This window comes from Toxotes jaculatrix, chromosome 6, assembly GCF_017976425.1.
Source record: "Toxotes jaculatrix isolate fToxJac2 chromosome 6, fToxJac2.pri, whole genome shotgun sequence".
Lineage (NCBI taxonomy): Eukaryota > Metazoa > Chordata > Actinopteri > Toxotidae > Toxotes > Toxotes jaculatrix.
The window spans coordinates 22,568,365-22,582,667 of NC_054399.1; the positions used below are offsets into that span (position 1 = coordinate 22,568,365).

General features: G+C 41.0%; 1 protein-coding gene across 1 annotated transcript; it reads right to left on the bottom strand.

Moving 5' to 3' along the window:
- Positions 1-3,989: 3,989 nt before the first annotated feature.
- LOC121183423 (interferon regulatory factor 4-like) lies at positions 3,990-13,075 on the bottom strand. The gene is made up of 9 exons (XM_041040488.1): positions 12,917-13,075; positions 12,598-12,797; positions 11,673-11,859; positions 11,261-11,334; positions 10,363-10,501; positions 10,169-10,270; positions 8,547-8,906; positions 6,856-6,968; positions 3,990-5,334 (listed from the first exon to the last, which is right to left on the bottom strand). The coding sequence occupies exons 2-9, from the start codon at positions 12,793-12,795 to the stop codon at positions 5,173-5,175; spliced, it is 1,335 nt and encodes a 444-aa protein (XP_040896422.1). The 5' UTR covers positions 12,796-12,797; positions 12,917-13,075; the 3' UTR covers positions 3,990-5,172.
- Between the last annotated feature and the right edge of the window lie 1,228 nt (positions 13,076-14,303).

The window sequence follows — 14,303 nt, forward strand, 5'->3', positions numbered from 1 at the left end:
CCCAGATCATCACCGTTCCTCCACCATGTTTCACTGTTGGCACAATGTTCTTTTTATCAAATGCAGTGTTCTTTTTGCGCCAGATGTAACGGGATGCACGTCTCCCAAAAAGTTCAACTTTTGTTTCGTCAGTCCAGAGGACATTTTCCCAAAAGCTTTGGGGATGATCAAGATGATTCTTGGCAAAAGTGAGTCGGGCCTTGATGTTCTTTTTGGTCAACAGTGGCTTTCGCCTTGGAACTCTTCCATGGATGCCATTTTTGCCTAGTGTCTTTCTGATGGTGGAGTCATGAACATTGACATTAACTGTAGCTAGTGAGTCTTGCAGTTGTTTAGATGTGGTTCTTGGATCCTTGTTGACTTCTGCAGCTAGTCTGCGCCATGCTCTTGGAGTAATTTTGGTAGGTCGGCCACTCCTGGGAAGGGTCACCACTGTGCCATGTCTTCTCCATTTATGGATGATGGCTCTGACAGTGCTCCGCTGGAGTCCCAAAGACTTACCAATGGCTTTGTATCCTTTTCCAGACTGAGACATCTCTATAATTTTCTTTCTTGTTTGCTCTTGAAGCTCACTGGAACGTGGCATGATGATGTGTGTTCAGTATGGCCTACCTCACCTTGTCAGACAGGTTTTATACTAGTGGTCTCCTGATTTGGAATGTCTGGCAGCAATCAGGCCTGGGTGTGGCCATGAAATTGAACTCAGCTTTCCCCAGTAGTAGGATTAATCACAATTACCTCACCTTTTAACAAGGGGGCAAATACTTTTTCACAGAGGATCATGTAGGTTTGGAGAGGATTTTTCTCTCAACAAATAAAATCACAACAGGACAACTGCATTTTTTAAATACCTGGGTTATCATTGTGTAATGTTTAAATTTGTTTGATGATTTGAGAAGGTTAAGTGGGACAAAGGTGCAAAAAGGTGAAAAATGAGTAAGGGGGCAAAAACTTTTGCACAGCACTGTATACCTGAAAAATACTGAAATTTCTTGTCATTCATCTGTATAATATACATATGAGCAAAATTTGTTCCTCCTGGGTCAGTGTGGCAAAAGGAAGCTAAAGCTGCTCATGACAATGATTCAGATAAAAATTATGAGTAGAGCAATCAAGTCTCTGAGGAAACAGTGTGAAGTAGTCTGTTATGTACAAGTAGAGAGGAAATTCTCAGACTTGGTTTTTAATGAGAAATGTTCATAGTTTTCTTGGCAGAGTTGTTGGACTGTTGATAGCTGTTGGTTAGATTGTGGTAATGATAAGGTGTCCCTGTGAAATATCTGCAGAACAATTTTTCTTCATCTAATCTTTAAACTTCTGCCGTCTACAGGTCCATGTGTCACACTCGAGTGAGCCATTTTCCATTAGTGCACATTTGCATATGGTCGGTTTGTTTGCACCACGGTTCAGCCCAGTGGCTTTACCCATTCATCTCTGGAGCTCCAGCTCACCAGTTCACTCATGCTGTCTGACATGTCAGACGTCTAGCTCTCTCTGGGAGGAGAGTGAGCACAGGGCGTATGCAGGGTGGGGACACTGCAGGCCGTTAGAGGCTGTAGTTGAATCCAAGAGGAAGATGGTGATAGAATAAAGCAGCATTATGGTTGTGGGTGTAAGGACTCAAAGCGAGCGGTAACGTTTATGGTAGGTCTAGTCCCTCGGGCAGAGGAGACAGACAGTGTCACACCCACAGCTCACATGAGAATGTGTGCAAGACATCAGGGGTTGTCTGAGGACACTGTGGATGTGCTGTTGTACTGTGGAAGCAGTTGACCCATTAAATCTCAGGCAATGAATCTACAAGCTACATATCAGTTGTCTTTTGGCCACAACTTTCTGTTATTGTCTGCATTCATGCATCTCAGACATTTTTTCTGTCTTGGTTTCCCATCTACATGTAGGGGAAAGCCATGCAGGGCAGGCAGGAGTTGTTTTGATTCTCTGTGTTCTAAACTTAGCTCTCTGTCCTCCCACGGATTCATTCACAAAATAAGTTCAAAGCCCTAAACCGTATCCGTTCTCCGCCAGCTCTCTGTTTACAGTAACAGAGGTGAGAAGGGGGAGTTTTCTTTTTTTGTTTTTTTTGTTTTTTTTAATTCACCAGTGCTCTGTTCCATTCAAGAGACAAGATGACAAAACTTGCTGAAGCAAAACAACTTTGATCTAATTTTCATCACCGTGAGTGGGTAAAAGGATGGAGAAATTTGACACATCAGAGAAAACTCGAAGGTGCTCACCTTGATTGCAGAGCAGAGCCTGCTTCACTGTCACTTTGAGACAGATGTCGTGCAGCTGGATTCACAAAAAGACACCAGATTAGTCAGATTTCACGCTGGAAATCTGTGGCATTTGACAGGGCTCACGTTTTTGAGGGTAACACTTCAGCACCCCACCCCACCCCCAATATTTAGTTTAGTTTACAAGTACTAAGTGTAGGTCCACCTGACTTTCTCTGTGGTTCTTAGAACTGGAGCAATGACTCATGGGATCCAGTTTCCCTTTTTTTTTTTTTGAAATGTACAAAAACATGTTTTCTCTTGAGGTGACATGTGACATTCAGGAACCGACCTGCTGCAGAAAAACTGGTGTTTGACAATGTTCTGCCAAAATATGTTTTTTTACATTTGAGTTAGACTCTTTGAGCAAAGTAGTGTCCGACAAAAGATCACAACAGTTACTAACAAAGTGAACTCCCATTAGTTGAAGCTAAACAATGTGCTTCAGTAAAAATATCTGTGTTCGTGTCAGTGGAAAAGACGTTGAAAATACTTGATTATTGGCAGAAGTTTTTATTTCACCATCTTGAGTTGCACCTTGCAAATTGTCAGCAAATTCCACAAAAAGAACAAAACCAACAACTTATGAGTCCACGTCTCGATTTTTTCTGACTTTTCTACGCTGTCTGTGGCACTCACCCCCAAAACCTTTGGCTGCTACCAAAGACCTAAATCTTTAAAAACAACTTTTGGATAAATAAACGTGTGTTTTATAAAGGCTCAGTAATGACCTAAAATGACTGGCCACTGGTTTCCCTCCAGCGTTACTGAAACAAGAAGAAATAGTGCATTTGTTGGGGGCTATTTTCAGCGGCGGATGAATATTTCTGGCAGCAGCATGGAGTAAATGTGATTGGACAAACATAAACTACAGTGTGTGTTCATGGTGATGAAGGAACATGTCACCCAGTGCAACAGTGTGGCTCGCTGATGTCTTTCTGGACAACAGTGGAGCTCTAAGGCTCAGGGGACAAAGACACATCAGGCCCTGGACAGACACTCGATAGCTCATGATCAATTCATTGTTGGTTTTGGTCTTTTTGCCTCTTTTTCTGTGTTTTTTATCGTAATAAATGGTAATAAATTTAGTATCTTTAGGTTTTAGTGAAAAACCAGTAATCTGAAGACATCACCGGGGCCAAGGGACGTTGAGAAAGTCATATTTTAAATGTTTTCTTACATTTTTTAGACTTAATTAATCAAACCTATAATCAACATTTTAATCAGTAGTGAAAATAATAATTAGTTGCAGCCTTGATGTACTGTTTACAGCATGTTAGTTGTGTGAGAGCTCATATTAAGCTTTGGAACCCTAAACAGTGGTTTTAAAAGTACCTCTGAATTGTTTTTCAAAAGCAGCCTTATCAAGTGATGACATCTTCCTTGCTCTTCTTGTAAATTATTTCATGGCGGTGAAAAATGCATTAGTGGGGTTTTTTTTCTTTTGTTTGTGATTGTTTTCCATGGAAGTGGAAACAAGACTAATCTACGAGCAGAAGCCAGGAAGGCTTTTTCTCTTCAGCGCAGCGCGGAAAGCGCGGCCAACCTCTTCCTCCCTCTCCCCTCGTGATGTCATCACATTGTTTGTGATAATCAAGTGTTTGATTAACCAGCCTCATCCTGCATCTGAACCACACTTCCTGTTCAGACACGCACACAGAGCGCCGGCTTTGCTCGTCGTGTTCACACAGTTATGAACAGAGGTTGTCACTCTTTACACTTAAGCCATTTATTGTTTTGTTTTTTTGTTTGTTTTCAGGACAGAAATGTGCACTTTCAAGGCAAAACAAAGCGCTAAACATTCACCTCAGCTCTTTCTCAGATGTCATGACACTTATGTTTAGAAATGTACCAAGGAAGTGAAATATTTGATACAAAGTTGAGTTGAAAAAGCTTATCTAAAATCATATCCCATGTACACAGCCAGGCGCAAGACTTCATTCATAATTTACTAAATGGTGGTAATAGTGTCTCCTAGCAACAGAAAAAAGTTATTTACAAGTAAAGTTAAAAAAAAAATAGCTATCATTCTTAAAGGAATAGTTCGACATTCTTTAGAAAACATGCTTGCTTGCTTTCTTGTTTAACGATGGATGCAAAGATCAATACAATAATGTGTGTGTGACAAATATTAAGCTATAGCCTAAAGCCTCTTAGCTTAGCTTAGCATAAACAGAAGAATGGGGGAAACAGCTGCCCAGCTCTTTCCAAAGGTAAAACATCTGCTTCCCAGTTCCTCTAAAGTTCAGTAATTAACATGCTATATCTCGTTAGGATTTAGCACAGATTAAATAAATCTGTAAAAACAATGCTCAGACGCTCAGAATCAAGAAACAGATCCAAACAAAAGCCCCTGCATAACACAAAATTATTCGTTTTCACGTTTCAGGTTTTATAAGGAGTAATCAAACAACAGATTATATGTGAGCTTGAGAGTTTAGTTAAGCTAAACAGCTACCGGCTCAATCTTTTCATCTAAGTCTCTGCAAGAAAGCCAATAAGCGTCTTTTCCAAAATGTCTACCCATTTATTTAAAACAAAAATGTAACTTACACCTTTCTATAGTACAATCACCTAAGCTGTCAGTTTTGTTTGCATTGTAAAATATTGTGGAAAATATTCATGGTCCCCTAAAAAGACAGTAAGAAAAAAAAAATAATACTGCAAATTTTCAAGTTTTCAAGCCACACACACACACACACACACATACACACACACACACACACTGATCAACCCATACTGACAACAAATTACCCTGCAAACAGTAACTGCCACTAAATGTCCATCTTTTTAACACTGTCCAAGTTTTCCTCCTGCCTCACAGTTTCCTAGTCGCCTGTGTCAAAGGTCACTGCTGCGTCTTGAAGTTTTCAACAGTCACTTGAAGCTGCAAAGTTCACTCCTGCAGGCTGCTGCTGTGATGGTGTGTGATGGCCCTCTGGTAGTCCTCCGAGGTGTTTATGTGGTCCGTGACTCCCGGGTGATCGTAGCCGCGGTAGTAATGGCTCCCAGTCTGCTGGGCGTAGAATAGGAGCTGCCTGGCAAACAGCGGCTCCACCTGCAACACAGCAAGGTAAGAGAGGTGAGCGAATGGCTTTAAACTGGCACCGTTTTCCACTGCTGATAGTTTCTATGAGCTCAAATCAGTGTCAGAAAACTAAATCTAATATTTTAAAGCCAAAAAGTGAGTTTTGGAAGTTTAAAGTTTGTATTGAAAAGTGAAAAATGGGATTTGAAAGTGTAAAAATAACTCTTGAAAGTCTGTAAGAGCAGCGTTTCCTAGTTTTAAATTCAGATTTAACAGAAAATCTCAACTAAAGGGTCCATTTACTTGCTTCTTCCAGACCTTTCACCTGTAACTCATGGTCTTCCTCCTGGATAGAGTTTGTTCAGTTGTCGTGGACATAGTATGGGTGTGATAACAGGTGCCTGTTATCAGGGGCAAATGAACAAACTCCAGTCATCGAGGGTGATTGAGAAATATGGTTGAAAGCCCAGGAGTAAAGCTAGTAAGTAAGGGGACCTTAGGTTGATATGTTTTTTTTTGTCAAAGCACAGATTTGACACATTTGTTTGAGTGATTAAAATCTGCTCTTTGACGTAAATGGTACAAATGCATCACTCCGTAGGGATTGGTTAGGGTAAAATAAAAAAAACCCTCCCAAACAGAAATCAGCCTGTCATGCCAGCCATGTCAGGAATGAGTGAAAAACCAACTAGAAAGTCACTAGGATACAACAGTAACAACAACAACAGCCAAGAGAGGCTGGAGAGTAATGGGTTAAAACTCAGATATTTGGGTTTATTTGGTTCTTTCTGAACCTGGGTTTCAGATTTTCCCAGACTGGCAAAGTACCAGAAATCCCATCATCAGAGGCTGAAATAGCAGGTCTGACTCTTTCAGAACGGGGGGGGGGGGGGTGTGTTAAATTAGCCTGACGATCAGACTGACTTCCCCCTTCATTTTCACTCTAAATCACTGACAAAAAAAAAATCACATATGTGTGCAGTGATTCAGAGGTCTGGAAGTGGCTCGTGTTCAACATTATGAGTATGAAGAAGTTCTGACAGACTTTCAAATCTTAGCTTTTAACTTTCAAATCCCATTTTTCACTTTTCAAACTATACTTATATAAAGTTTCATGACTAAACTTCCAGCCGTTTAGTTTTGAGTCTATGAACCATGATACCGATTTGACCTCACATGCTCCCGGTAAATATTATCACAGACTCCATGTATACTGTGTATATGTCATTTTAAACCTCATGTACATATGAAAATATGAAGATGTTTTTATTTATTTTTTCCTGATATTGAGGTATATTTACTTTATTACTTTATTTTATTTATGTTAGAAACATTTTTTCTGTGTACTACGTTGCCATTTCATTTTCAACTGGGAGTTTGTCCGTAACTATAGAATTTCCCTACAGGGATTAATAAAGTTTTTCTGATTCTGATTCTGATTAGATGTTACTGAGCTTAGGATCTCAAAAGCTGAAGATATGGGTACTGTAGGGCTAATTAAACAGAAGTTTAATATGGACTCAGATGTTATATTACAGCATGGGCAGTCACCTGGACAGTGAGGGTCCGTCTTTGTCTCTGTGGGTCCAGGCACTCGTCTCCGAAACACAGCAGGACCTGGAAACGAGGCAGTGGCCGAGCATGGAGCCCATAACTCTGGATCTCTGATTGTAGGGGAAATAGACAATAGGCATTATTATAAGCTTTGTACAACTGAAATGGCAGATTCAAATGATTTCAGAAGAATTTCATTTGAAGTGGCATGACCTTTGGGGTGATTCGAATGGAAAGTCCTGGTCACACCATGTATGCAAATACAATTAGCTGTCAGACTTACACAGCTGGGGCCGTCTTAGTATGTGGGTGGAGATGATGTGGCTGTGTAGAAGTCATGTGACTATCTTCATCATGAATTTCTGCTTTAAAGGTTTTTGTTCTACCACTATTGTTAAGTGATGTTGACTCTTTGTGTGTGTGGTGAGGTGGTGGTGGTGGTGGTGGGGGTGTTACTGTTTAGTTCTGTTTTTCGATGGCATTCATCTAAAGTGACTTACAGTAAATGAACTGTAGTTTTCCTCAAAGACAGTTCAGACAAACACAAACATATTTGACTCCTGTGGACTTTAAATCTTTGCTGTTAGCTTAGCCCTCTCAGGCATTACCATGGCTGAGAATCCATTTTTCCAAAAAAAAAAAAAAAAAAAACCCCACTTCAGTCTGAAGGTTGATTAATAATACTTTCCACTGTTCTGAAGGATTTTGTAGAGTCATCAGACTCTTCCAACCAATCTGAAAGAAAGAATATTCAGCCTGCTGCACCTTAAGAAACATGTTTACCTGTTTCTCAAGATGCAGCTTCTAGTAACCACAAATGACTTATCTCCATGTTCCATTCCTACAGTTTGTGGAAAGTTTGGTTACCAGCTATATCAGCATATGTGGGTGTTTCTTTCCAATATTTCTATATTTTCATCCAGAATATCTATATTTTGTTTGTGTTTTACTAAAAGAGCAAAAACATGTCATTTCCAGCCACAGTCACAACTATGGAAACAGGTTATAAATCTTTGTGTAATGAGCAACATATGGAATATTTTTTCATCTAGATGGTTGGAAGAGTCTTCAGCCTTCAGAACTGTGTTAAATATTATCAAATGACTGGGTTTCTCAAACACAGACTGGTGTTTACGTTTCAGAAAATCTGATGCTGAACTCGGATGTGATGAAAATACATGAGAGGCCCAAACCATAGACAAGGCTACTGTAGAATGGGGTCCAGTCTTTCAGTGTGTTAATGTTTTCTTCTTTAGTGCTGAGATGATTAGATGATTAGATGATTAATCGGTTGTAGGGCTGGTCAGATTTGTTGATTTGAGTATTGTAGACTGTTTTATGTTGTTCTTCTGCAGCTGCTTTTGTGGAAACAGCATTTACCATTTCAGAGGTTTGGCCTCTTTTGTTCAGTGGATAAGGGGTTTTGTATAATTTGTGTTTACATTACATAAATGCCAAATGTTTGGTTGCAGCTTCTCAGATGTGAATATGTGGTGTTTAATATCACTGTAAATTCAGTATCTTTGTGTATCTTTAGGTTGTGGATTGTTATCTGAAGATGTTACCTTGGGCTTTTGGAACTGCTCATGGTAATTTTTCTCTTTTTTTGGAACATTTTATATATTAAATGAGCAATCATTGAATGATGATGATGATGTTCAGCTGCTGCCCTGTCCCTGCTGTCTCACCTGTGAGGTAGTCCTGAGTGTGCAGGAGTTTACACGTGACATCTCTCTCCAGCTTGTTGAACTTGTCGCCGTACGGACACAGTCCTCCCTGCCAGTACACTTTGCTCTGACACAGCCTACGAGCGTAGAGTCCATCTCCACCCATCCACAGATACACTCCGCTCTCCAGGGAACTCGGGGGACAGTCCTCTCCCCTCCTCTGGGCTGAGAGGCTGTCCACAGGCAGAGGGACCACCTCAGCACCTCCGAAGTGCTTCTCCTCTGGGGAGCACGGAGTGATGTGGCACCCCTCCGGACTGGAAGTGGTCACCTCCCTCACCAGACTGTCCCGGAAATATACTGACACATGGAGGCGGAAGTCTGAATGGAGGAGAAGAGGCCACAGGTAGAAGTCTTTAAACATGTTTTTACTGTATTTGGATAAACAGATTCAGATGTGATTTTAGTTTGTATAAGGGCTTCACTCAGCTCTCCAACTATTTATTTTGTGATCATGTTGCATCTAAATTGGAAGTGGGAAAAACCAGATTCATGGAGCTAATTATTATAGCCTATTCGCTGCTTCACACTTCTACAAGGTGTAGTTCTCTGGGTAAACACTTTATATTTTTTTATGTTTAGTTTTTATGTTGTCTCTAAGTTCTCTACCGAACTCTCGGTTTCTACGCTCAAAAGTATACACGAGAAGCAATTATCAGCAGCGAGTTGAACCAAACTAGACTGTGTTAGGCTGGAGCGACGGTGCTGGGATGTGGACATTCTGTTTGTGAGGTTCGCAGCATCTGTGCAGCGAGTTTCGTTTCCGATTTCAGACTCTTTCGTTGCAGGTCCTCCAGCAGCTCAGTCAGTATTTTAAATTGCTAAAAAGGAACTTCTGATTAATGCCATCATTTTATATCATTCAGATTTTACTGAAGTAAAACCAGCCGTGGCTTCACCAGAAATTTTTTTTAACCTTAAGCCGAAGCACCTAAAGCCTCATCAGGCTTAGCACTGTATTTTCTCGATGCCAGCGCACAGTGCCAACCCTCCAAGTTTCACTTCTGGCCAGTAGGGGACAGTAAGTTATCAAATCTAGCTGACGGACACGGATACACAGCCGCCGCTTATCCCAGGCTTATAAAATCGCAGACATCCAGCAGACGCTGAGCTGTATTAGAATTCATTTGCAGTCATGTCATCTACCCACATGACGAATCTCCACCAAGTCATGAGAAAAATATGTATCGAAACACCAGCCCACGGGAGCTGATGCGAATAGTGATACTGAACCGCACAGTAGATATAAGAATCAAAAATATTCACGATACTTTCGTTACGGCGCCCTCATGAGGCCAGTCTGGGTCTGTTTTTAAGCTAGGCAAAACGTTTAGCAGTAACATTCCCCTTCCAAGAAACAGTTTAGATGTTTGCATCTTAACTGTGTATATGACTACAAACAAAGCACAGTCTTGTGTTTATGGTCTTGCATGTGTCATATAATATTTACCACATATACCACACTGAAATCACTTCTAACCCTCAGGATGGTATGTCCTCTGGACCCATAATCCCTCCTCCCTCTGATTTCATAGCGTGCAAAGACAAATAGTGAAATGAGAGTGGGTTTGTTTTTTCTGTACCTGAGAGTGCCTCTGCTGATCTGATGCTGGTGTCCAGTGTGAACGGTGGGGGCTGGCTGTCAGCAGGACCGTACGAGTAAATTGAGGCTCTGAGCTGGTATCCTGTCACAAGCAGAGGAGAAATGTATGTGTACAATACTGAAACTGCCAAGGATGCTTATGTGTGCATGCTGTATGAATACTAAGAGCCGCACCATTCTCCATGGATGGGCTCTGCCAGGACAGGCTGCGTGGGGGACAGGGACACTGAGTGAAGGGCAGCTCCGACAGGGAAGCCTGCTCCTGACAGTAATCTCTCCAGCCACAGTCTGATGTGGCCATGTACTGTGGCATCTGTAGACAGAGACACAAACAGTCAGTTAGCACCTTCACATGATCCTCCTTACCTCCAACCTCCAATCGTTCCAGCCTCCAAATACTTTTCCGAAACATGAAACGTATTTGGAGGCTGGAATGATACAGGTATGCATTTTAAAGTATACAGATATATAAACGATCACTGCATCTGTCTGAGAGGATAAACATCAGTAGTCTTTTGATGTGAGGAGGAGTTTACTTTCTACAAAGACATAAAAATAAAAATAAATAGTTAATAAAGACAAAGGGATTAGTGTATATATATAGTGTAGTTGATATAGCAGAATTATATTTAATTATGTTAATGTGGAGAAGGCTTTAACGCAGCTTTTAGATTAACAGGTTAGAGAGATTTTTTTAAAAACTGATACATAGATGTAAAATGAAATAAATAAATGTAAAAAATTATAAAAAATATTTAAAACAAACAATTTTACAAATTCTTTTGGTGACTAGTCAAGATTTTCTGTAAACTCCTGCCACAAACAGTGAGTGAGTGAAAGCTCGGTATCACTTAACACTTATTGTTCTTTGAGATGCCAAATATTGTCTAAAAATGTAGTGTTTCACATCTTAAACTCTCAGACTCCATCCTTCCTAATGACGTTTTTCAAAATTTCAGCTCATTCATTCATGCATGCATGCACACATCCAGTGTCCCTGCACCACATCCAGCCTCTCACTCACTCACGCTCTTTAGTCCACCCCACTCATTTTCATGTGTATGGAAAGCACCTGGGACTGCAGTGCAGGGTAGGGGTGCACTTGATAGCTCATTGGACTCAGAGGACTGTCCTCCTGTCGGGGTCCTAGATGCAAGACAGAAAAGTTGATTCAGACAGAACTCACAGCACAGAAAAAAAAAAGTCCACATGTGCTGACACCAGGCAGCGTGACCTTCAGTGGTTTATGACAGCACTGAGAAGTCAGTGACCTTTATCCGTCTCACACACACAGAATTTCCAGCCTTGTCTGATAAAACCAGCGAAAACTATTAATCATAAACAGGTTAAAGCACATTTCAAACGTTAACCCTCTCAACTGTCATCGCCGCCCTTCATTCTCATTTTAACCACTGCGGCGCCGAGAGAGCAGCAGTTACACCGCTGTATTGTTTGATGTATGAAATGTTTGAGGAGGCACTGACTTTTCTTGGCGCCCTCGGGGATGATGCGGTAGACTTTGTACGGATCCGAGATGTCCAACTGGCTCCTGTCCACAAGTTCCTCAAAGTCGTTGCTCTTGTTGAGGGCGCAGCGGAGGCGCGTCTTCCAGGTCGGCGGGTCCGGTTTGTCGATCCCCTCCCGAAACTTGCCCTTGAACAGAGCCCAGGCCTGCAGACAAGTCCCCGGTAAAACTTTACAAACCGCTCTACGGTTTAGCCTGAGAGCATCACACCCACCAGGTCTGCTCCAGCTCTTTCTGCACTGTCTGCAGAAGCACGTCTTTCATGGTGCTACACATCCGTCCAAGACTCGGAGGGATTAGTTATACAGAAAGCTGGTAATTTGTCGATTAACCTATCAACTGAAAATTAGGCTCTAAGTAAGTATTTAAGTGGGGGTTTTTTTGTGGAATGTGGAAATGACAAACGTCTGCAGCCTCCAGCCTCTCACACGTGAAGATTTCCTGCTTTCCCTTGTCTTATATGAGACTGAGCTGAATCTCTCTGGGTTCAGATTGTCGCTTTGACAAACAAACAAAAAAAAAAACTAACAAAAAAAAAACCAATATTTTTTAAAAAAAAAGGTTAAGCTTTGGCTCTTGGAGAACGTTTCCGGAATATTTTCAGTATTTTGGCATTTTACAAACCAAACGATTAATCGACCAAGTACTGCATTAGTTTCAGCCCAAGTTACATTGCACATTTCATACAGCAAAGTAAAGCAAAGGGCTCTAAATAATGCATTAAATAAGACATTAGAACTCTAACTGTTGGTCTAAATGTATGACTGATACACTAATCTTGCGTAGCCTGGGTTATGAATACTTTGTGAAAATGGATTAGTTAAGATATTTATTAACTTCTGTGCCACTTTATTCTAGCTGGATTAACACAGCAGGTCTCTTACCTTGAAAAGCGCGGCATCCTCATCCCGGTTATAATCCTGTTTCCCGGCGTGTTTCCACGGTATCCTGAAGATGGTCTTCTCGTCGTTCTCCCACACCAGTCCGGGATATTTCCCGCAGTCCACCTGCTCGATGAGCCACTGGCGCAACTTTCCGTTCCCGCTGCTCCCGGAGCCTCCGTAATCCACCTCAGGGTTCATCTCTGTGTAAACAGACGCATGTAACAACTCTCCTGTTAGGTCCCCTGTAATCAGTATCATGTGCTGATATGTGTTTTGAAAGTGTTGTAAGTTTAGCAGAGAATGATGAAGTAAAACTCACTGAAGGTTAAGCCCCCGATCTCCCACGCAGACTAACTTGGCCTGAGTGTGCGTCCCGGCTCGAAGTGCTCTTACCTGTGAAACTCGAAACCCGTCAAGTTTTGAAATCAGTCAGTCTCAGAAAGCCCTCATCATTACGACGGGCCCGCTTAAATCCTCCAGCCTATGGCGAGAAGGAGGGCGGGGACAGAGTGATGCTGAGGAGGACGCACCTGCTTCTGTAGCTGCCTCTCCTGCGAATCTTATCAGCGCGCACTCAGCGGCCGATCTCCGGTAAGACGCTGGGGGAAACCCTGCCGGCGTAAGTCAGAAGTGTTTCACACCCGCACATGTGGAAAATCATAGAACGGAGACAAAAACAATTCTTTGAAATGATAAGGCCTTACGAAAAGTTAGAGTGGTCCCGCAAAAGAAATGATGCGCAAAAACATCAGCACGTTTGTTCCCATTGGAAGATTAAACACAACTGCGGTGATAGTTACACAGGAAAAGTCTACCAGGTAAAATTATTATCATCCCTCTGTGAGGCCCGTTATACAGAAACAATATGAGGAGCCTTTGAAATGGGCCACAGAGATTTTTAACAGCATCTCAAAGAAAACAGTGGTGGAAGAGGTGTCCGGATCCTGTCCTTCAGCAAAAGTACTGTGAGCAAGATGTACTTAATTAACTAAGAGTATTCACACTGTACTTGAATGGCCTTTGTCAGTAGTATGTAATATAACAAATTATACTAATTGATTATCATCATTGATGTATTAACATGTAAGCAGTATTTTAATGTTGAAGATGGTGCAGGTGGAGATTTTAACCATTTTACCATTTTTCAACCACTTAATATAAAATCCGAATCTGACAAGTAATTAGTAACTACATCTATCTGATGTAATATAAAGTATAAAATGGAGATACTCATGTAAAGGACAAGTACTTAGTGTACTTAGAGTATAAGAGCCAAGCACTAGCAGCAAAAGTACTTGAAGTGTGAAGTGTTATATGTGTTATATAATCATATCACTGGATCATGACTATTTATTGATACATTCACTTATAAGCAGTACTTTAATGCAGCTATGTGTATGTATATATATATACGTACACACACTGTTGGGATATTTGTTGGAATATTATATATTCATCAATCTCTTCCAATGTGATTACTGATGTATATCAATAGGAATAACAAGAGGAATGTGTCTGAAAACAAAATTATTTCAACCCTATGGACAACAGTGTGTGTGTGTGTATACACATATACATATATATGATGCATCAGCATGAACAGTCTAATAATGTCAGATGTACAAATACATGAGTCACAGGGGACATTTTTTTATGAGTGCTTTTACTTTTGAAATACTTTGCTGATAATCTTTCTTTATTTTTAC